Source organism: Podarcis bocagei (assembly GCF_964188305.1).
Source record: "Podarcis bocagei genome assembly, chromosome: 16".
Lineage (NCBI taxonomy): Eukaryota > Metazoa > Chordata > Lepidosauria > Squamata > Lacertidae > Podarcis > Podarcis bocagei.
The window spans coordinates 15,220,720-15,242,215 of record NC_138142.1 but is presented as its reverse complement, the minus strand read 5'-3'; the positions used below and the strand labels follow the sequence as shown (position 1 = coordinate 15,242,215).

The 21,496-nt window shown below is 46.8% G+C and overlaps 1 protein-coding gene across 2 annotated transcripts in view; it reads left to right on the top strand.

The window, feature by feature from the left end:
- LOC308575758 (tRNA (32-2'-O)-methyltransferase regulator THADA-like) overlaps positions 1–18,750 on the top strand; it is a 68,336-nt gene extending 49,586 nt beyond the window's left edge. The window contains exons 23-31 of one of the 2 annotated variants that reach the window (XM_081174638.1): positions 2,011–2,260; positions 3,929–4,168; positions 5,541–5,766; positions 7,678–7,884; positions 9,418–9,659; positions 11,401–11,577; positions 12,851–13,129; positions 15,969–16,174; positions 17,431–18,750. In XM_081174638.1, coding sequence (XP_081030764.1) covers positions 2,011–2,260; positions 3,929–4,168; positions 5,541–5,766; positions 7,678–7,884; positions 9,418–9,659; positions 11,401–11,577; positions 12,851–13,129; positions 15,969–16,174; positions 17,431–17,684 — 2,081 coding nt within the window. In that variant the 3' untranslated portion in view covers positions 17,685–18,750. Of the gene's footprint in view, positions 1–2,010; positions 2,261–3,928; positions 4,169–5,540; positions 5,767–7,677; positions 7,885–9,417; positions 9,660–11,400; positions 11,578–12,850; positions 13,130–15,968; positions 16,175–17,430 lie in introns of those variants that run through there. The other variant, XM_081174639.1, reaches the window with a different exon arrangement.
- Positions 18,751–21,496: the final 2,746 nt, after the last annotated feature.

Below are 21,496 nucleotides of genomic sequence, written 5' to 3'. Positions count from 1 at the left end.
TCTCCCCCCTCTGAAAATGGAACAGGCATCATTTTCAAAACAAATTTTGTATCCCTGCTTCACAAGAGCAGATACAGATAACAGGCAACAATTCATCCCCGGCACAATGAAGCACTCCAGCTCCGCCTGCAAAAAAGAAACATAAACATTTGCAACATTAGAAACTGGTTTTTGTGTCCCATCAGCGAACGTAACAGTCGTTCCAGCTGAAACAGCCCTGCAATTTCGCAGCCTCCCAGCAGGTGTCGTTCCAATGAGGTGATGACTGGCACCGGAATCCACCACCCACTTCAACACTCTGTCCTTGCTGGAGTTGTCCTGTAGCATTGCCATGGCAACAAACGTCCTGCTGCACCTGTCCTTGGCAGCCTCCGAAACCGCAACTTTTTCCGTTGCTCTGAAGACTGGACTTATCTCAGCGTTCCCAGACAGCTCTGCAGCCGTTATCTCCCTCTGCAGCAGATGGCTGGCCTTGAAGCATCTAGCTCTGTCCTGTTTCCCAGGCTTCGACTTACGACGCAAACAACTCTTGGCAGCCTTTGGAAAAAGAGGCTTTTCTGTGCTTTTACTGCTCACCGCCCCCCCCCCACTGCTCCCAGGGCTCCCAGGACGCTTTCCTGCACCCCCTGTGATGGGTAAAGGGCCCCCAGCAGCTTGCCTCTCTCCAAGCTCCTCACGCAGACACGTTGCAGCACCCACGCAGCTTTTAGACTCTGCAAAACTGGCAGCAACAGCAGCAGTGGCAATAGTCCCTTCGTCCCCCTCAGGGGTCCCACAGCCTTTCCCAGCTGTGCACCGGCTTTCACGAAGGTGGTCAGTGCCATCTTGCCTTCCCTGTTCCGATGCAGCCATCTCCCGGCCCTTGCTTCCGCCCCCAGCTTCACACGCTTCCTGGAGAGCTAGCCAAGCAGCCTCAGGCTTCCGTGCATCCAGAACAACAGGCCTCAAATCATCACTTACATTCTCAGCCAAAAACGCCATCACACGCATCTCAGCTTCACGTTGGCTTGCAACCGCCCCAGCTGATGTAGACATCGGCTTGACCATTTCCCAGAGCTTAGCTCCGACTAGGGACAACTCTGCTAAATAACTCCACTCCAACCACGTTTGGCTGGTTAACTTCGCACATGGCAGCTTAAGCTCAAAGCCATGTTCCTGGGACTGAGCCATCTCCTCCCCGGGGTAAGCGTACTCACGACTGGCATCAGCTTCCTCCGGCCTCCGGCAGATCGGCTTCTCCTCCCAGCGAGCTCCTTCCAGCCTCAAAGAAAGCTCCAGAGCTCCAGCTGGCCCCAGCAACCTTTCAGCTGGCTTGCTGGCTTCCCCCACACGTGGGACGTTCCTGCAAAGGCTTCAAAGCGTTGGCAAACATCCATAACCTATGCGACCAAGAGGCCAAAAGTGCCAGGAGTGCCAAGAAAACCAAACATGGAGTCCAGCACACTTCCGTTACGCAGCTTGCAAACTATCGGTGCCGATCCAAACGTCCTCTGCCTCTTTGGCCGTTAGCAGAGTAATCACAGCGGTGAGAAGCAATTGCAGCGTGTGGGTAATAAATTCAGAGCAGACACAAGGCATTCCTTATCTTCTTAGCCTTTAATCATGTAGCATAACATCGTAAATTAGACCTGGCGAAAACTCGCCCATTCTCTCCCTCGTACACAGAGAGACTGACACACTCAGAGTCAAGCCACTCCCATAAGTGTTTGTGACCACGTCTCAGGAAAAAGACGTCACACAGAACTCCTTAACCCTGTGAGTTCTGAAACCAATAACATGAACTGCTAGGTTGGCAGGAGCAGGGACCGAGCAACGGGAGGTCACCCCATCGCAGGGATTCAAACCGCCGACCTTCTGATCGGCAAGTCCTAAGCTCTGTGGTTTAACCCACAGTGCCACCCACGTCCCATATATCTATTTAGTTACAGATAAAAGACAAGGTTCCTGGTGCCATCACTGAATATAACATGGCTCTGTGTTCTTTTCATCCTGCTGTTATTTTCCCCCCAGGTGCCCTGACTGTACGTCTGCTCGGTCGGACGCAGAGTTGGGACGATGGCTGTGATCAGGACGGGGTAAGCCCTGAGGCCCTTTTCACCCGCTACCCTCAGCTGAGGAGCATCCTGCTCAAGGAGATAGTCGTGGCTGCTGAAGAGTCCACAGGGCCCCAGAGAGGGAGGTTTCGACTCTGTCCGTCCCTCTACGCCATCCTCACCTTTCTGGCGAAACTCCAGCCTGGTGGCACAGATACGTGGAATAGGTAGGCAACTCTGGCAGAATCTTGCCCATGGCGGGAAGGAGGCACTAAAGGCAGTGCTGGATTTACGTATAAGCTAAGCAAGCTTTAGCTTAGGGCCCCACTCTCTTGGGGGGGGGGGCGCAAAAAATGTAAAGGGGGGAAAACTGGATGTACATTTCCAAAATATAAGATAAAAAACAAATAACACAAAACCTACACAGCAACAGTGTTTTGCGTTGTGTAGGCTCCTATGATGTAAGTAATGGGCCCCACCTGCTAGCCTGCTCCCTAAAATATCACTGGTTTGCTCCTTTCTATATGGCTTTAGATACCTATTACAGTGGTGCCTCGCAAGATGAAATTAATCCGTTCCGCGAGTGTCTTCGTCTAGCGGTTTTTTCGTCTTACGAAGCAACCCTATTAGTGGCTTAGCGGATTAGCGCTATTAGCGGATTAGCGGCTATTAAAGGCTTAGCGGCTTAGCTGCTAAAAGGCTATTAGCAGCTTAGCGGCTTAGAAAAGGGGGGGGAGCGGAAAAAAATCTCAAGACTCGCAAGACATTTTTGTCTTGCGAAGCAAGCCCATAGGGAAATTCGTCCTGCAAAGCAACTCAAAAACGGAAAACCCTTTCGTCTAGCGGGTTTTCCATCTTGCGAGGCATTCGTCTTGCGGGGCACCACTGTAGGTCCATAAATTACCACATAGCATATATTCCACACAAAAAACAGCAATAATTTGTTGTTGACAAAGGACAGCTGGACATATAAAGGACCCCATTACCTTCAGTAGCTTAGGGCCTCATCAAACCTAAATCCGGCCCTGACCAAAGGTGATTGGACAGTCGCAGTCGGGTTTTGTGCAGGTATTTTTGCTTGCACACCAAGGCACATGGATGGAGCTCAGCTCAGGGCTGTGGGTCAAGCCCCAAGTTAGGCAAATAATAATAATATTCCTGCATTGCAGAGGGTTTTATTCAATGACCATTGTGGTCCCTTCCAACTCTTCGATTCTGTGATTCTGTGGTATCGGATCGAATATTTATTGTTATGACTGGTGACCTGCGTTAAAGAAACAAAATAAGAAATACGTTATCCAGAGGTGTGAGTAGCCTAGAGTGAAATAAGATTGGCATGAACACTTGAAAAGTAAGGGTCACGTCACAAACTCTAGACCTGGTGAGCTTTGCTTGCTGCAGCAAAGTACTTGGCCATACTGAGAGTGATAGATGCATTTTGGTCTCAAAGGCATAGTGGGACTCGCACACTGAAAGCTAGATACGTACACTTCAGGGGCAAAAAGCCTGAGGCCTGTAGTTCGTTAAGGGTGCTGAGAATTGAAGCTCTGCAAGGGGTAAACTATAATACTCAGTATTCTTTTTTGGGGGGTAGGAAATGTGCTTTCAATTTATGGCCACTCCATTAGAGGTATAAAGCATGGGATTTCCTCTCAAAAAAATCCTGGGAGCTGTAGTTTGTTAAGGGTGCTGAGAATTGCACCTCTGCGAGGGGCAAACTGTACTTCCCAGTATTCTTTTGTGTTGGAGGTAGTAAGAAATGTGCTTTAAATGTATGGTCCTGTGCATTTAAAGCACATGGCTTGCCCTGAAGAATCCTGGGAACTGTAGTTTGTTAAGGGCACTGGGAAACGCATTCTGAAAACACTGCCTCTCAGCCGTTCCTTGTTCTGCAGTGATACCAACGCCTGCTTCCTGGAGCCCCTCGTCCAACTTTCCGGAAACCCCATACATGCCGTGAGGGTGATGGCAGCTAAGGCCTTGGTCCCGTTAGTTCCTGCGACGGAATATGGAGGTGTCCTCTTCCGACTGGCCTCGGGTTTGCCACTGCCGGAGGATGTGCTTTGCCACAACACCCTGCATGGCGGACTGCTACAGATCCACAGCGTGCTGGCTCAGGCCCTGAATGCAAACTGGTAAGAGTGGCTCTCTGGCAGTGCCACCCCTAATACTTAGCTCTTTTCTTTTCAAAATTTTTATTGGTTTTCACAAAATTATAAACAGACAAACAAACATAAATCATGACCTTATTAAAATTACACTTATTAACATTGTTAAGTGACTTCCTCGCTTCCCCTTGGTTGAATTTCAATGCATGTCCTTTTAACGGTTTTCCAATTCAGAGTTCTTGTGCACTTAACTTAATCACTTAACATCATTCTATCTTTCCAATTCAAAATTAAACATATTAATTCATCACTTAACTTATATAAAATCCTAAGCCGATCTAATACAGTGGTACCTCGCAAGACAAAAAACTTGCAAGACAAAAAACTCGCTAGACGAAAGGTTTTTCCGTTTTCGATTTGCCTCGCAAGACGAATTTCCCTATGGGCTTGTTTCGCAAGACGAAAACGTCTCGCGACTTTGTTTCCTTTGTCTAAAAACAAAGACATGTTTTGTTTATAAAGTTAATTTATTTTCCCTTCAATTTTTGAACTGCTCTTTACAGTATGTGTGACTTTAAAGAGCAGTTAATAAACTGTTGTTGTACCAAATTTGGCTTTGTTTGGACTTTTTTTGACCATAGGAACGCATTAATTGATTTTCAATGCATTCCTATGGGATTTCGTGATTCACAAAACGAAAAATTCGCTAGACGACAAAACTTGCGGAACGAATTAATTTCGTCTTGCGGGGCACCACTGTACTTGCAAGCTATTTCCAATTAATTTAACTTAACGAATACTTACCTCTTTTCAGAGGTAAGTCACGCCGGGTTCAATGGAAGCTTCCTCCTGGGTAAGCGTCTGTGGAATAGCAGTCTAATTCTGCGTACATAACCAGACCTTTTGAAGGACAGGGTTTCCCCCAAGGAATCATAGGAAGTGTGGTTTATTGCTCACAGAGCTACAATTCCCGGCACCCTTAACAAACTACAGTTCCCAGGATTATTTGGGTGGGTGGTAGTTATGTGCTTTAAATGTATGGTGTATACGCGCATTTTTGTTTCATTCGAACGCCTTCTGTCTGTAGCTGGGTTTAAATTCTGGGAGGTTGGATAGTTAGAATGGAATGGTCTCGGTGGTGGGGTGCACATTTTCATTCTTGTTTATTTATGATTATTACTTTGCCAAAGTAAAATAGATAAATAATGGAGTCTCCTTCGCTAGATACCTCCCCTGTGACCAACGTTAGCCCGTCACGCGAGAACTACTAGGGAACTCTGAGATTTCTGTAACCAGCCAGTCCAACCTAAACACATCACAACGCATGCAAGCGTTTACAATTTCAGTGAATTAAATGACTGCGCTTAACACTAATATGGTGGTCTTAACTTCCTTTCAGTCTTCCCCCCGACGTGCTGTTCTCCATCACTGGCCAGTTGGAAGACCGTCTCTGGTTGCTCACCCCCACGCAGCCATGTCCCCTCGTTCGCACGGCCTACCTCCAAGCTGTTTCCCTCCTGATTGGAAGCTGTTCTCCAGATTTTGAGCAGCGAGTTCGAGAGGTGGTGAGCAGCGAACTGGCCAACTCCGAGTCCTTAGTGAAGCCTGGTGCATCTCAGGTTCAGGTATATTTTTTAAAAAATATATATTTAATCATTTTTTCAATACAAACAACAACCACAAAAAACACGTACAACAAAAACCACAATAACACAATTTAACAATTTAACAATTCAGATTTGAGTACTGATATACCTATGACTACACATTTTTAACAATATTTCCCCAACTCTCCTCCCCCTACTTCCCACCACTGCCCGCCTTATCGCTTAAATATTCCTTCCAGATTTCTTCATATTTATCCATTCTTAATTTGCATCGACATGCAATTTGTTCGTATGTAGCTAGTCTGTCCATATTGTCAATCCATGTGCTCAATGGAATCTTTCTGCAGCTCTTCCAATTCATCAAAACAAGTTTTTTTGCTTCTAATATGGCACGGTACATCAATTTTTTTTTACCCCTTGTAATCTCCCACATTTCCAGTATATAATTTAGAATTAAATTCAATTCCCCTAAATAACAATTTCTTTTTATTATTCTTGCTATATATATCTTCACCTCGCACCAAAATGATCTTATCATCGGGCAGTTAATCATCATATGTACTAAGTTCGCATTTTTACTCCCACATCTCCAGCAGTTGTCTGAATTTGTTATTAGGTTCAGGTATATTTTACATCTGCCAAGGCCGGCAGAACTGACAAATAGCAGCGGGTAGAAGCCAGGAGTCCAGCTGGAAACGCTCCATAAAATGTGGCAGGATATAAGATGGTGGTTGACAACTTTTGGGGGTCAGTGTGGGCACATTTTGGGGGTTTTTTGTTCCACGGGGATGGGATGCGGGCGCTGGTCACAAAATGGCTGCCATGGGACCTAACATAAAATGGCTGCCCTGGGGTGTGTGGTACAACACACGGCCGTATCCAAAAGTGCAGGAAAAAGAGACCAGGATGCATAATGGTGCATTGTGTGGATTTTAGAGGGGGATAGTTACCGTATTTTTCGCTCCATAAGACGCACCAGTCCATAAGACGCACCTAGTTTTTGGAAGAGGAAAACAAGAGGGGGGAAAAATCTGAATCCCATAAGCCAGGACAGCCAGCGGGATCGCTGCGCAGCGATCCCGCTGGCTGTCCTGGCTTATGGGATAGCTGCGCGCAGGCTCTCCCGGGCAGCAGGTTAAAGGCTCCCCTTTCCCGAGAGAGTCTGCGCAGCTAAGGTTTCCCGAAGAGCCGCGCTCCCTTTAAAGAGCGTGCGGAGTGTGTGTGGCTCTTGGGGGCTTTCCCCCGAAAAAGGGCTGCCCTTCTCCCTCCTCAGGGAAAAGCCCCCAAGAGCCGCACACACGCTCTATGCGGCTCTTTAAAGGGAGCGCTGAGCAGAGCCTCCCGCCTGCATTCGCTCCATCAGACGCACACACATTTCCCCTTACTTTTTAGGGGGGGGGTGCGTCTTACAGAGTGAAAAATACGGTAATGGGATCTTCTGCAAGCATGCTTTTGCAGGGACATGCTTGTAGATGCTGGACTGGCATTCCCTATGCGAGGAATAAGGATGAAATCGGTTTTGAAGGCCCCTGCAGAGATGCTTCATCGCAGCAGATGGTGGCAAATAAGACCAAAACAATCCGTAAGAAATTTAGGGTTGCCCCGTTGTTTCCTGTACTATTCGTTTGAATGCTGACACCTACACATTTTTCATCGTCTATCCCTGCCTCCTGCTGTTATTTTTTTACAGAAATATTTCTTCATAATTTCACCGTTCTTCCGAGGAGCTTTGGGGCAGTGTGCATGACACTCTCACTCTCAGTTTCACAACAACTCTGTGAGGTAGACCTAGGGCCAGTGCAGGGAGCTTCGTGTCTGAGTGGAGATTTGAACCTAGGTCCCTGCAGTCCTAGTCCAGCACCCTAACTGCTACACCAAACAGGGCTGTCTGAACACACCCAAACCCTGCTGTTCTTGGCTCTCTCCCAGATTGGTTCTGCCACATTCTGCCAGCATGCGGCCTGCTTCCTTTGTCACGAGGCCGCGAGATCAGGAGCTCCTGAGAGAATTGGCGAAGTTTGCTTGCTCCTGCAAAGGGGGAACGTCGATGTGCAAGTAGCCATTCTGACCTGGGTGACTGAAAAGGAGGAGGAGAACTGTCTGAATTCTAGCAAGGAGTTGCAAATAGTGTTACTGGTGAGCCTTGGCTTATTTTTTATTTATTGGCTTTACAGTATATACTGCCCTTCATCACAAGATCTCAGGGCAGTTCACCGAATAAAATACAGGATAAAGGTAAAGGTAAAAGGACCCCTGACCATTAGATCCAGTCGTGACCAACTCTGGGGTTGCAGCGCTCATCTTGCTTTATTGGCCGAGGGAGCCAGCATACAGCTTCCGGGTTATGTGACCAGCATGACTAAGCTGCTTCTGGCGAACCAGAGCAGCGCACAGAAACGCTGTTTACCTTCCCACTGGAGCGGTACCTTTTTATCTACTTGCACTTTGACATGCTTTCGAACTGCTAGGTTGGCAGGAGCAGGGACCGAGCAACGGGAGCTCACCCCGTCACGGGGATTCGAACCGCCGACCTTCTGATCAGCAACTCCTAGGCTCTGTGGTTTAACCCACAGCGCCACCCGCATCCCAAAATACAGGATAAAAACAAGTAAATAAGTAAAACCAAACAGCGAAACAATAACCCCCCGCCCTTCCCACAGACACATTTAAAGGATGTAGGATATTAATCAGCCAAAGGCCTGGTTGAAGTTTTTGCCTGATGCTGAAAAATATATAGTGAAGGTGCCAGGCGAACTTCCCTGGGGAGAGCATTCCACTGACGGGGAGCCACTGCAGAAAAGGCCCCGTTTTTGTGTTACCACCCTCCGGACCTCACGTGGAGGATGTACACAACGAAGGGATTCAGTTAATGAACGCAGAGTCTGGGATGGTTTATATGGAAAGAGGCGGTCCTTCAGGTATTGCGATCCTGAGCCATTAAAGGCTTAATGGTACTATTAACAGTACTATTTATTAAATGTACAGATCACTTTTTTTTTTTTTTACAGGTCTCATGCTTGACCAACTGAGCTGTTATTGAACAAATTTATTTCTTAATTTTTGGGCTGCAGAGGCATGTAGGTTGGTTCTCTGTATTGGGAGGCTAACCTGTGGTCCTCCAGAGTTTGCCATGCTACAATTCCTATTGCCCAAAATGTTGGCCATGCTGGTCTTTGGGGCTGATGGGAGTTGTAGTTCAGCAACATCTGGAAGGGCACAGGTTTCTCCCCATCATGTCCTAGGTTATAAACCTTATTAGGTAAAGGTAAAGGAACCCTGGACGGTTAAGTCCAGTCAAATGTGACTATGGGGTTGCAGCGCTCATCTCGCTTTCAGGCCGAGGGAGCTGGCGTTTGTCCACAGACAGTTTTCCAGGTCATGTGGTCACCAGGACTAAACCGCTTCTGGTGCAACAGGACACCGTGACAGAAACCAGAGCGCACGGAAACGCCGTTTACCTTCCTGCCGCAGTGGTACCTATTTATATACTTGCACTGGTGTGCTTTCACAACAAGGTTGGCAGAAGCAGGGACAGAGCAACGGGAGCTCACTCCATCACGGGGATTTGAACCACCGACCTTCCGATTGGCAAGCCCAAGAGGCTCAGTGGTTTAGACCACAGCGCCACCCGTTCCCAATGTGAAATATGTTTCCCTTCTGTTGAATTAGGAGAAACTAGGTCAGATGCTGAAAGGAGGAGCCAACAACGTGCTTCTGAAGTTACACCTAGAAGCTTGTGTGCACCTCTGTAGCAAGCTGAGCTTTCGGAGCCCGGCTTCTTCTCACGAGCTGCGGGGAGCTGTGCTCGCAGAGACCAAGAGAGACCTGCTGTCCATGGTGGGGAACGATGATCTCAGCCCAGAGCTTCTGGGACATGCGCTGTGTCTTACTCCTTTGCTCCTAACTCCAAGGTAAGTAGATTAATTGCCAGAGGAGCCAGTGTAGTGTAGTGGTTAAGAGCGGTGGACTCGTAATCTGGTGAACCAGGTTCGCGTCTTCGCTCCTCCACATGCAGCTGCTGGGTGACCTTGGGCCAGTCACACTTCTCTGAAGTCTCCCAGCCCCACTCACCTCACAGAGTGTTTGTTGTGGGGGAGGAAGGGAAAGGAGAATGTGAGCCGCTTTGAGACTCCTTCGGGTAGTGATAAAGCGGGATATCAAATCCAAACTCCTCTTCTTCTGAATACCTGCAGATCGCAGGTGGGCAGACTTCTGTTGTGCTCATGTCCAGTTTACAGGCTTTCTGCAAACATCTGTTCAGCCACAGGGTGCTGGCCTAGATGGGTCATTGGCCTGAGTTAGCAGGGCTCGTTCTTAATATCTTTTGTGTCTGGGGTCGGGAACCTTGGCCTCCCAGATGATGCTACACTGCAGGAATGGCAGGTGAAATGGATGGAAAATGCAGGAATGGCTAAATTAACTGATAGAACCGGGAAGAAAGAGTATTTAAGGAAGATTTGTAGAATATCTGGAAAACTACTGTAAACAAAGACATTGGCAGGTTTAGAATAAATTCAGCAGTATATAGTTTACTGAGATAAGACTGAAAAAGAAAAACACACAGATTGATTAGAATGTGCATCAAAAAAGGTGACCAAAACAAACCATGGAAGGGGTGGAAGAGAAGTCGATATTAAATGTATGATATGTGTTTTGGTGACCATAAAAGTTTTTTTAAAAAGAAAAGATATTTTATTTTATTTTCAAATTTTTAAAATTAGTTTTCCAAATTTATAACAAACATATCCACAAACATAAAAAGAAAACATCAGAAAACAAACAAACAAACATTTATCCTAACTGTAATAATTCCACTTTTGTTATCATTGTTGGGTGAATTCCTCGAATCCCCCTGGCTGAGTTTCCATATAAATCATTGTAGCAGTTTTCCAAAACTTTTTTACTTGGTCCATTAACATCTTTCTGTCTTTTCATTTTGTCTTTTGTCCATAATATCCTACAACATCACATATTTAGATCCTAGGCCAATCTGATACTCGCAAGTAATTCTATTTAAGTTATCTTAACAAATTTAACCAAATAATCTTTGACTTTCTTCCATTCTTTATTTTTTATTTTTTAAAGATATCGCTACACTACAGCTTTCATCATCCCTAGCCATCTGTCATGCTGACTGAGGCTGATGTGAGATTGAGTCCAGCAATGCCTGGAGTGTCACGGTTTCTCGGCACAAAAATATAAAGGTTCTCCCTGTTCCCAGCACAAAAAAGCCCAAAGGCAAGGGTGGCATGGAACGAACCTGAGGGATGGTTTGCTTTCAGTTTTCCACAAATGAGATACAGTCGTACCTTGGAAGTTGAACGGAATCCGTCCGACTTCCAAAATGTTCAGAAACCAAAGTGTGGCTTCCGATTGGCTGCAGGAAGCTCCTGCAGCCAATCGGAAGCCGTGGAAGCCCCGTCGGACGTCTGGCTTTCAAAAAAAGTTCGCAAACCGGAACACTCACTTCTGGGTTTCAACCGTTCGGGAGCCGATTTGTTCGAGGCCAAGGCGTTTGAGATCCAAGGTACAACTGTACTGGAAAAATGACCTCCTGGCATCATTAAGGGCCATGTGCTAGAGACGGACGCTTGGAAGTTAGTGTTGGCCTTCACTCTCGTTTATTAGAAATGTTCTTTCCTCTTGTGACAGTACTGAGGATTATCCTTTACTGGAACAGTGGTGTGCAGTTATCGACCAGTGCAGCAACCCCTTGTCTTCAGAGGTGCTCAGAATGGCTGTGGCAAAGTCGCTGAGAATGTCTGGAGCCGATGTGCTCTGGAGAGCCCAAGCGTCCTCCAGCTCATCCCTTCGTGCCCTGGCATTACGGTACGTAGCTATGGGGCCAGCATCCTTGGGAAGCTGCCAGGTCCATAGCTGTCAACTTTCAGATTTGAAAATAAGGGATCAGCAGCCACGAAAATAAGGGATCAGCAGCCTCACCTGTCTCGGGGACAGTCTACGGGATATCTAACAATCCAGGATAGCAGTGGGAAACAGCGCTGGAATAAGGGAATTTCCCACAAAAAAAGGGAAGGTTGACAGCTATGGCCAGAGCACAGCCGACACCTCTTTGCCCTGCCTCTCCCAGCACCCACGTTTATTCCCCAAGCAGCACCAGGGGGCTTGACCTACTTACCCATTTAGTTTGCGTGGCAATTCCCGCCCCCTCCCACAGATGGAGTAAATAAAGACACCGGACACCAGAATTTAGGTTAATGGGCGAAAAATGGCCACAACTTTATTGGTTACAGGTAAGAGTGGTATTGGCTTTAGGCATTGGCCCTAACAGACTATCCGGTCTAACCGGGAAGGGTTAAGCACCAACAGGGGGAGCCCCCGAGATGCACATCCCTAGGCGCTCCCCAAGGGGTTACCGCTCGGGAGCATGCTTTAGGCCCTTGCCTCCGTAGGTTTCGAACGAGGCGACGCCCCCCGGAGTCCTTTAATGAACTACCCTTCAAGATTTGGGGGAGGTGATGGCGTTCCTCCACCCCCGACTTCATTTGCATAACAATACCCCTGCCAATGCCTACCGCCGAAAACGAGGAGTTGTGACGTTTTGCTACGAGGGAGGCGAAAAAACCGTGGCTTCTAAAATACAGCCAATTAGCCAAATGGAAAAACTCCTACCAGGCCCCTTGCGGCGACCAGCCGAAGCCCATAGCAAAGTCCGAATGCAAACCTAGAGGACGGGTGGGTGGGAAACCGCAGCTGCTGTAAGGAGAGAAAAGGGGCGAGCCAGCGCTGCCCCGACCTTAAATGCCCTTTAGTAAGCCCGCCCCTACCGCCAGCCAATCGTGACGACGACGACCCAATCGTGGGTGACGACTATTAATGGGAATGGGAATCCCTGAGTCCTGCGGGGCTGACGCCAGCCCCGCGAGAATGTAGACGAGGGCGTGAGCCCGCAACACCCCCCCCCCTCCTTAGGTCGGGAGTGGCTTTCCCCCACAATGAAAACTCTGACCCAGTGTCGCTGTGGGAAATCAGGTCAGCTTTCTGTTCATTGCACAGGGCTGAGTTCTTCTGAGACCTCGCCTTCCTGCCGCCCGCCAAATCGATTTTGTTTTGATTTGAATTTCACTGCCTGATTTCACAGCCTGATTGGTGTGGCCGTTTGCCTGCTTCAGGACGAAGACCACGAAGTGAGGCACGAGGCCTCCATCTTTGCCAGCCTTGTGGCGCAACGACGGCAAGCAGCCTCGGGGGTTCGGCCTCAAAGCGGCTGCATCTTGCTTCACAGCAACAAGGGCCTGGTTCTCCTACTTCAGTTCCTGCTGGAGAAGTTTGGAGATTGCCCAGAAGCCTTTGCATCTCTGGTGTGTCACCTTCCCTCCGTGGACCTCGGAGACGCCTTGGCAGAGTTAGAAGCCAAAGGGTGAGGAACAGAAGGAGCCATGGAACTGGAAGGGGGGATAGAGAAATTTGTTGCAAACAAGGAAGAAGGTGCTTTATACTCTGGTTACCAATTTTTTTCCAATGAATCCGGGGACACTTTTTTAAAAACTTTTTTTTTTTTTGAAGCTGAGGAGCAACAGGGAGTCAGTAGTGGAGATGGTGAGGCAAAAGTCCCTGGGCCCAAGCACACATAAGGTGAAGGTAAAGGGACCCCTGACCATTAGGTCCAGTCGTGGCCGACTCTGGGGTTGTGGCGCTCATCTCGCATACAGCTTCCGGGTCATGTGGCCAGCATGACCAAGCTGCTTCTGGAGAACCAGAGCAGTGCACGGAAACTCTGTTTACCTTCCCGCCGGAGCGGTACCTATTTATCTACTTGCACTTTGACGTGCTTTCGAACTGCTAGGTTGGCAGGAGCAGGGACCGAGCAACGGGAGCTCATCCTGTCGTCGTGGGGATTTGAACCGCTGACCTTCTGATCAACAAGTCCTAGGCTCTGTGGTTTAACCCACAGCACCACCCATTTTTGACTGATCAGGCAGGCTCGGGAGTCACGGGCGGGCAGGTGGCTGTTGCCCAGAAGGGCTTTGCACCTTGCCTGGCAGAGAAACCACATGCCTTGCACCCCTCCTGGGCAACGCCCGCCCGTGACTCCCAAGCCTCTCCTGATCTGTCAAAACAAAGGGTGCAGGGGGAAGGAGATTTGTACCGCCAGACGTCCCTGGTTCCCCTTCAGCAGTGGCGGCGGCAGTGAGCAGTTCCTGAAGCCTGCCAGAGCCAACTGCGCTACCAGGCTGGCTCCGGGCTGCTGAGGCTGCCACTGCCACGTTTCCCGGGGACAAATTTGCAAATCTGGGGACATTCCGGGGACGGAATTTGTCCAGGAACAGATTTGCAAATCTGGGGACGTCTGGTAACCCTGCTTTATATTAAATTAGACCAGTTGGTCCATTCAGCACAATTTTGTCTACCCTGGTGGGCAGCAATTCTACAGGGTTTGGGGCAATTGCTGGGACCACCACAACCCTTCTGGTGAAGGGCAGTTAATAATCTAACCACCACCACAAGGACTTCCGTATGTTAACCACAGAGCCTAGGACTTGCTGATCAGAAGGTTGGCGGTTTGAATCCCCGCGACGGGATGAGCTCCCGTTGCTCGGTCCCAGCTCCTGCCAACCTAGCAGTTCGAAAGCACGCCAGTGCAAGTCGATAAATAGGTACCGCTCCGGCAGGAAGGTAAACAGCGTTTCCATGCACTGCTCTGGTTTGCCAGAAGCGGCTTAGTCGTGCTGGCCACATGACCCGGAAGCTGTACGCCGGCTCCCTCGGCCAATAAAGCGAGATGAGCACCGCAACCCCAGAGTCGTCCGCGACTGGACCTAATGGTCAGGGGTCCCTTTACATTTAGAGGATCTGCTTTGCATGCCAAAGGTTTCAGGTTCGATTCCCCGGACTCTCTAGGGAGAGCAGAAGACCTTAAATGAGAACTTTATTTAGGTTCTCATTTAAGAAAAAACCTGAAACCTTCCTCCTAGGCATAATGCCACCAGAAATCAAAAAAAGAAATTAGACCCCTTTCTATGTACACGACAGTAGCAACCAGGATCTTAATTGCAAGAAACTGGAAAAGTAATAAAACACCTACAATAAATGAGTGGGAGGTCCAAATGATAGAATATCTGCAGCTGGCCATGATGACAGGCGGTGTCAGGGGTTATCCAAAACAGAAAGTACAGAAAGAATGGGAAACCTTTAAAGAATACCTGGAAAACTATTGCAATAATAAACATCTCCTGGCAGAACTAGAATGATTTTTGCAAAATAAGAAATGTAATATTTTTGGTATCTGATGAAAACAAAGAAAGTAATACAGTAATCTGGAACTGTGTGTGAAAAAATAATAGAAATAATAATACAATGAGTCTAATCGGAAGTCAAATGTGTTTATCCCCCCCCCCTTTTAATTAATTAATTAATTAATTATTGAATTTTTATTGGAATTGTATTTACAACATAACACAACCCCCCCATACACATTAGACGTGAACATAACACACAGTGAACATAACATACAACAATACAAACAACCAAATAAAGATTTCCTTTATCCTGTATCTGGCCTCCTTATTTACTTCTTATAAACTGTGTCCTTTATGAATAATTATTAAGAATTTTCTGATTATAACTTAAATAGCCACAAAGTCTTTTAATTCTTTCTTTAATTCTTCTTCTTCTTCTTTTTCTCTCTACCTTCTTTTTTTTTTTTTTTTGGCGCTTTTCTTTTTGATCTGCTAAGAAAGAGATATTGAATATGAAAATTTGAGTAAGTTAAAGTTCAACTTACTCTTTAATTTTTCAACTATTGTTAAAGATGGCCAATTGTAATGAGCTGATGTAGTACCGTATTTTTCGCTCTATAAGACGCACCAGACCACAAGACACACCTAGTTTTTGGAGGAGGAAAACAAGAAAAAAAAATATTCTGAATTTCAGAAGCCAGAACAGCAAGAGGGATCGCTGTGCAGTGGAAGCAGCAATCCCTCTTGCTGTTCTGGCTTCTGGGATAGCTGCGCAGCCTGTATTCGCTCCATAAGACGCACACACATTTCCCCTTATTTTTTAGGAGGGAAAAAGTGAGTCTTATAGAGCAAAAAATACGGTGACTATTGTGGATTTTTTTTGTTATTGTTGAATCTTAAATAAAGTATTCAAAGAACAACAACAACAAAATAGGAAGAGGAGAAGAAAAAATGTTATTTAGCTTGCTAAATCAAATACAGTGGCTTTTAAGCACATCTCTCTCTCTCTCTCTCTTTCAGGGTCGTCAGTCTTTACAAAGAGGACGAGCCCAACGTTTACGCAGAACCAGTTATCTTTTCTCAAACGCTGCTGCCTTTTCTCCTCCAGCTGCTTGGCAGAGCGTCCACCTCCCTGAAGCTTTGGGTACCAGTGCAGGGCTGGCTAAAAGCCACTGGGCCCGGAGTCTTCTCAAGGCTCCATCACTGCAGGCTGTGGTGGAACCAAGGTGAGTTTGAAACCTGCAGGGCAGTTATTATTACTGTTTATTCAATGTATGTACCGCCCTTCATCACAAGATTTCGGGACGGTTCACAGAATAAATTGCAAGGTGAAACACAAGTAAGTAAATAATTAAAACAAAGACTACAAAACAGTAAACCCTCCCCTTCCCACAGTCACATTTAAAAATCCATAGGATATTAATCAGCTGGGAACATTTTTGCCTGGCACCTAAAATATATATACCACCCCCATCGTTCAACCCTGGACACCAGGGTCTACCTCAGAGGGCCTACGGTGGTTCCATCACTGCGAGAAGTGAGGTTACAGGGAACCAGGCAGAGGGCCTTCTCGGTAGTGGCGCCCACCCTGTGGAACGCCCTCCCAGCAGATGTCAAGGAAATAAACCACCATCTGACTTTTAGAAGACAGCTGAAGGCAGCCCTGTTTAGGGAAGCTTTTTATGATTGATGTTTTGTTTGATGCTTTATTATTATTACTATTATTATTATTACAGTGGTGCCTCACAAGACGAAATTAATTCGTTCCGCAAGTTTTTTCTTCTTGTGAGTTTTTCGTCTTGCGAAGCACGGTTTCCCATAGGAATGCATTGAAAATCAATCAATGCGTTCCTATGGAGACCGTCCGGGGACAGAGGGGAAGCGCCGCTCTGTCCCCTCTTTTGAAGCAAGGGGTGGAGAGAAGATCGCTTCTCCCCCTTGCCGCCCCTTGGCTGCGCCTTCCCCTCTGTCCCCGGAGCTTACGGGGCTGGCAACGGGGAGAAGATCGCTTCTCCCCGCCGCCCCTTGCTTCAAAAGAGGTCCGGGGACAGCGGAGAAGACGCGCTGCGCTTCCCGCTATCCCCGGAGCTTGCGGGGCAAGCTTCGTTTTGCGAAGCGAGCCCATAGGGAAATTCGTCTTGCGAGGCAACTCGAAAACGAAAAAACCTTTCGTTTTGCGAGTTTTTCGTCTCGCGAGGCGTTTGTCTTGCGGGGCACCACTGTATTAATTAATCACATTCTGTTGGGAGCCACCCAGAGTGGCTGGGGAAACCCAGCCAGATGAGCGGGGTATAAAATAATAATAATAATAATAATAATAATAATAATAATAATAATAATAATAATAATAATAATAATAATAAATAATTGTTGTTGTTGTTATCATCATCATCAATGGGAATTGCCACCCCAAATGTCTTGAGGGCACTCAGTTGGGGAAGGGCTGGCATCAGCGCTCAAACATGTCTTCTGCATCTTTCAGCTGACAGCGCTTCTCTGCACCTGAAGGCTCTGGGTTGTCCAAAAGTCCATGTTGCCATCGCAGCACTGCTGGTCAAGGCTGTCCTTGTGGCAAACATGCTGGAGGTCCTGGAAAAGACGAGTCAACCCAACGTCGAAGGGATTGACTTCACTGCCCAGAAGCTGAGATGCGTGGCTTTGTCTACTCAGAAGCTGCTGACTCAACATGGAATGACTCTTGCAATCAACTTAGAGACAGGGCAAGACTCATTCTGATTTATTTCTTTACTGACTCACTAAGGGCTTTTAAACAAAAACCCATAAAGGAGAAAGAGGCTGCTACTTGGGAGATCACTATTGCATCCTCTTACACAGAATAGAGGGATTTGCTGGCCCAAAATCTAAATTTCCGTTGATGCAGGTTGCTTTCAAATGGCCAGGACCAAATGGAATATCTTTCCTTCCACCTAAAGATGTTTTGGAGGTTTCTCAGTGTTAAGTTGTGGGTGAACATATCAGACGACACAGCGATTCTTCAAACAGCTCTTGTTTATTCACAGGCCAGAACTGAACTGAACTGAAGGGTTCAGCCAGTCTGCTTATATAGAGCTCCACTACAACGCAACTGTAACACTTTCTGTAACTACCCAATCACTGAACGTCACTTTCAATCCCTTCTTTGCATATGTGGACCTGAGTGAAAACTGTCTACAGTATCCCCCTGCTGGCCAAGGGTGAGAACTTCAGTACATAACACTCAAGATGAAAGGCTTGCATGTCAGCGCTCAGCTATAAGAAGCTACTGGGCAGGAGGTGGGAAGTCAAGCCAGGAAAGACCACGCAACAGACAGGAAGTCTCTATGGCTCTTCCTGTTGAGGCCAGTCAGTAGCCTTGGTGGGTGGAACCATGCCAGTGCCTTGCGATCCTCTGCTACAGGCAACGAGAACTGTTGGTGCTCCAGGTGTATTGATGAACTACAACTCCAGCCCCAACAAGCATGACCAATGGCCAGGCATGATGGGAGTTGTATTTCAGCAACATCTGGGGGTGGGCAAAAGTTTCTTCTTTCCTGCCCTAAACGGTGTTGACTTCCCCCTTCTCCACCCCCACCCCCCCCGGTAAACCTTGTGCTTTCAGGGTAAGGAGGACAGTCTGCAACTTAACAGTCTGCCCTACTGTGGGGTAGATTTTTACTGTGAATGCAGCTCAGTTTTTTTCTCAGCTGGCTGCAATTTACTGCATCCGTTTTCAAGGCTCGCTTCTTTGCTCTTGTTCTAAAGAGCTCAAGATCCCGCTAGAGGGCTGAGGAAAATAAACTTGTCAAGCGGAATATGAACAAAATGAGTTTGTATCAGATTTTCTCATTTTAATAGAGTGGGATTCTTTAAAAGGAAGGAAGGAAAGAACGAACGAACATGAATGTTGTTAATTCCTATGAATTGATTTGTGTGTGTGTGTGGTTTTCAGTCAGTTAAGAATGGAGACATTGACATAGTCATCATGACTTACTGGCTCCCAGTACGTTTCCAAGGACAATTCAAAGTGTTGGTGCTGACCTTTAAAGACCTAAACGGCCTCGGTCCAGTATACCTGAAGGAGCGCCTCCATCCCCATTGCTCACTGAAGTCCAGCTCCGAGGGCCTTCTGGCAGTTCCCTCCCTGCGAGAAGTGAGGTTACAGGGCCTTTTTGGTAATGGCACCCTCCCTGTGGAATGCCCTCCCATCAGATGTCAAGGAAATAAACAACTACCTGACTTTTAGAAGACATCTGAAGGCAGCCCTGTTTAGGGATGTTTTTAATGTTTGATGTTTTATCATGTTTTTTAATATTCTGTTGGGAGCTGCCCAGAGTGGCTGGGGAAACCCAGCCAGATGGGCGGGGTATAAATAAATTATTATTATTATTATTATTATTATTATTATTATTATTATTATTATTATTATTGATCTGTGAAAAATTCACAAACATATGGAGTCCGTCTTGCGGAATGCTCTGCCAACGGAGAGTCAGCAGGAGCCTTCTGTTTCAACTTTTAAATACCTGCTAGGGGAAAAAAATCTATTCCGTCAGACTTCTGCAGGCAATTCAGAACACACCTTTCCATAACAGCTGGTTTTCCATTTTCATATGCTTATTACTGGATGGGTGGCACAGCTTTACAGTGGTTCCAGTCCTACTGGAGAGCCAGTGTGGTGTAGTGGTTAAGAGTGATGGATTCATAATCTGGTGAACCGGGTTCGCGTCTCGGCTCCTCCACATGCAGCTGCTGGGTGACCTTGGGCCAGTCACACTTCTCTGAAGTCTCTCAGCCTCACTCACCTCACAGAGTGTTTGTTGTGGGGGAGGAAGGGAAAGGAGAATGTTAGCCATTTGAGACTCCTTCAGGTAGTGATAAAGCGGGATATCAAATCCAAACTCCTCTTCTTCTTCTACTTGGATGGTCATTTCTAGAGGATTGCTTGGGGAGTGCTTTTTGGCCCCATGGAGCCTTCAATGTGCAGTTCCTCAAGGTTCGACTTTATCCCCCGTGCTGTTCAACATATACATGAAACCGCAGAGTGGGGTCATCCGAAGTTTTGGAGCACCTTGTCAGCAATATGGTAATGACACACAGAGCTCTACTTCTCCTTTGCATCTGCAGGTAAGGCAGTGGAAGAGCTGGACCGGTGTCTTGCCTCGATAATGGACTGGATTATTTAGCCAACAAACTGAAGCTCAATCCAGATAGGACTGAAGCACTGCTAGTGGGTGGTTCCCTAGACCAGATGGATGGGAGGTTTCCTGCTCTTGACGGGTCACGTAGCTTGCAAGTACTCCTGTATCCTTTGTTGTCAATTGAGGCTCAGGTGGCCTCAATGGCCCAGAGTGCCTTCCATCAGTTTCGGCTGGTGGCCCAGCTGCACTCCCTATCTGGACAGGGTTATCCTGACAACCAGAGAGCCTAGGGCTTGCCGATCAGAAGGTCGGCGGTTTGAATCCCCGCGATGGGGTGAGCTCCCGTTGCTCGGTCCCTGCTCCTGCCAACCTAGCAGTTCAAAAGCACGTCAAAGTGCAAGTAGATAAATAGGTAAATTGCAGCGGGAAGGTAAATTCCAGCGGGAAGGTAAATGGCATTTCCGTGTGCTGCTCTGGTTCGCCAGAAGCGGCTTAGTCATGCTGGCCACATGACCCAGAAGCTGTACGCCGGCTCCCTCGGCCAATAAAGCGAGATGAGCGCCGCAACCCCAGTGTCATCCGCAACTGGACCTAACGGTCAGGGGTCTCTTTACCTAGGTTAAATTACTGCAGTGTGTTACCATAGAACTGTAGAATACGGAAGGGACCTCAAGGGGCATCTAGTCCAACCCCCAGTTGGTGCAGAATTAAGCAGCCAGGTTGCTCACTGGGGCAAGATGGTTTGACACCAATCCCCGCCCAGCTGGACTGGCTACGAATCAGTTTCCAGGAACTATTCAAAGTGCTGGTTTTGACCTATAAAGCCTTAACGTTGTGAACCCCCATGAGATCTTCGGATGAAGGGCGGTATACGAATTTAATAAAATAAAAAAATAAAACAGCTCAGGACTGCAATACCTCAAGGACCGCCACTCCCCATATAAACTTACCCAGACCCTGTGATCGTAATCTGTTCTTTTTTTTTTTAATGATATTTATTGAAAGTTTAAAATTACAGAGAATAAAAAAGAGAGAAGGAGAAGAAGAAAAAGAAGGAAAAGGAAAAAAAATAATAATCAGAAAAACAAGGAATTAAGCAATACAAGTCAATAAAAAGAAAAAAAATACAAAACACACAATACATCAAAACCAACAACAAAAGAAAAATAAAAAATTTAAAAACAAATCCAATATTCCCCAATCTTTATCTTTCGTTAACTTGTTTCATCGACCTCCTCACACCTCCCTTTTTTGTATTCTAGTTATTAATTATCTCATCAAATCCTTTCCATCTTTCACTATATTCTATCATTAAATTACCTTAATTTATTTTAACCTTCTCTTACCATAAAAAGCCCTAGAGCTTAAAACTTAAAACTTATTTATACATAATTCCTTATAGTATTTCTACTAAAGCCAAATAGTTTCATT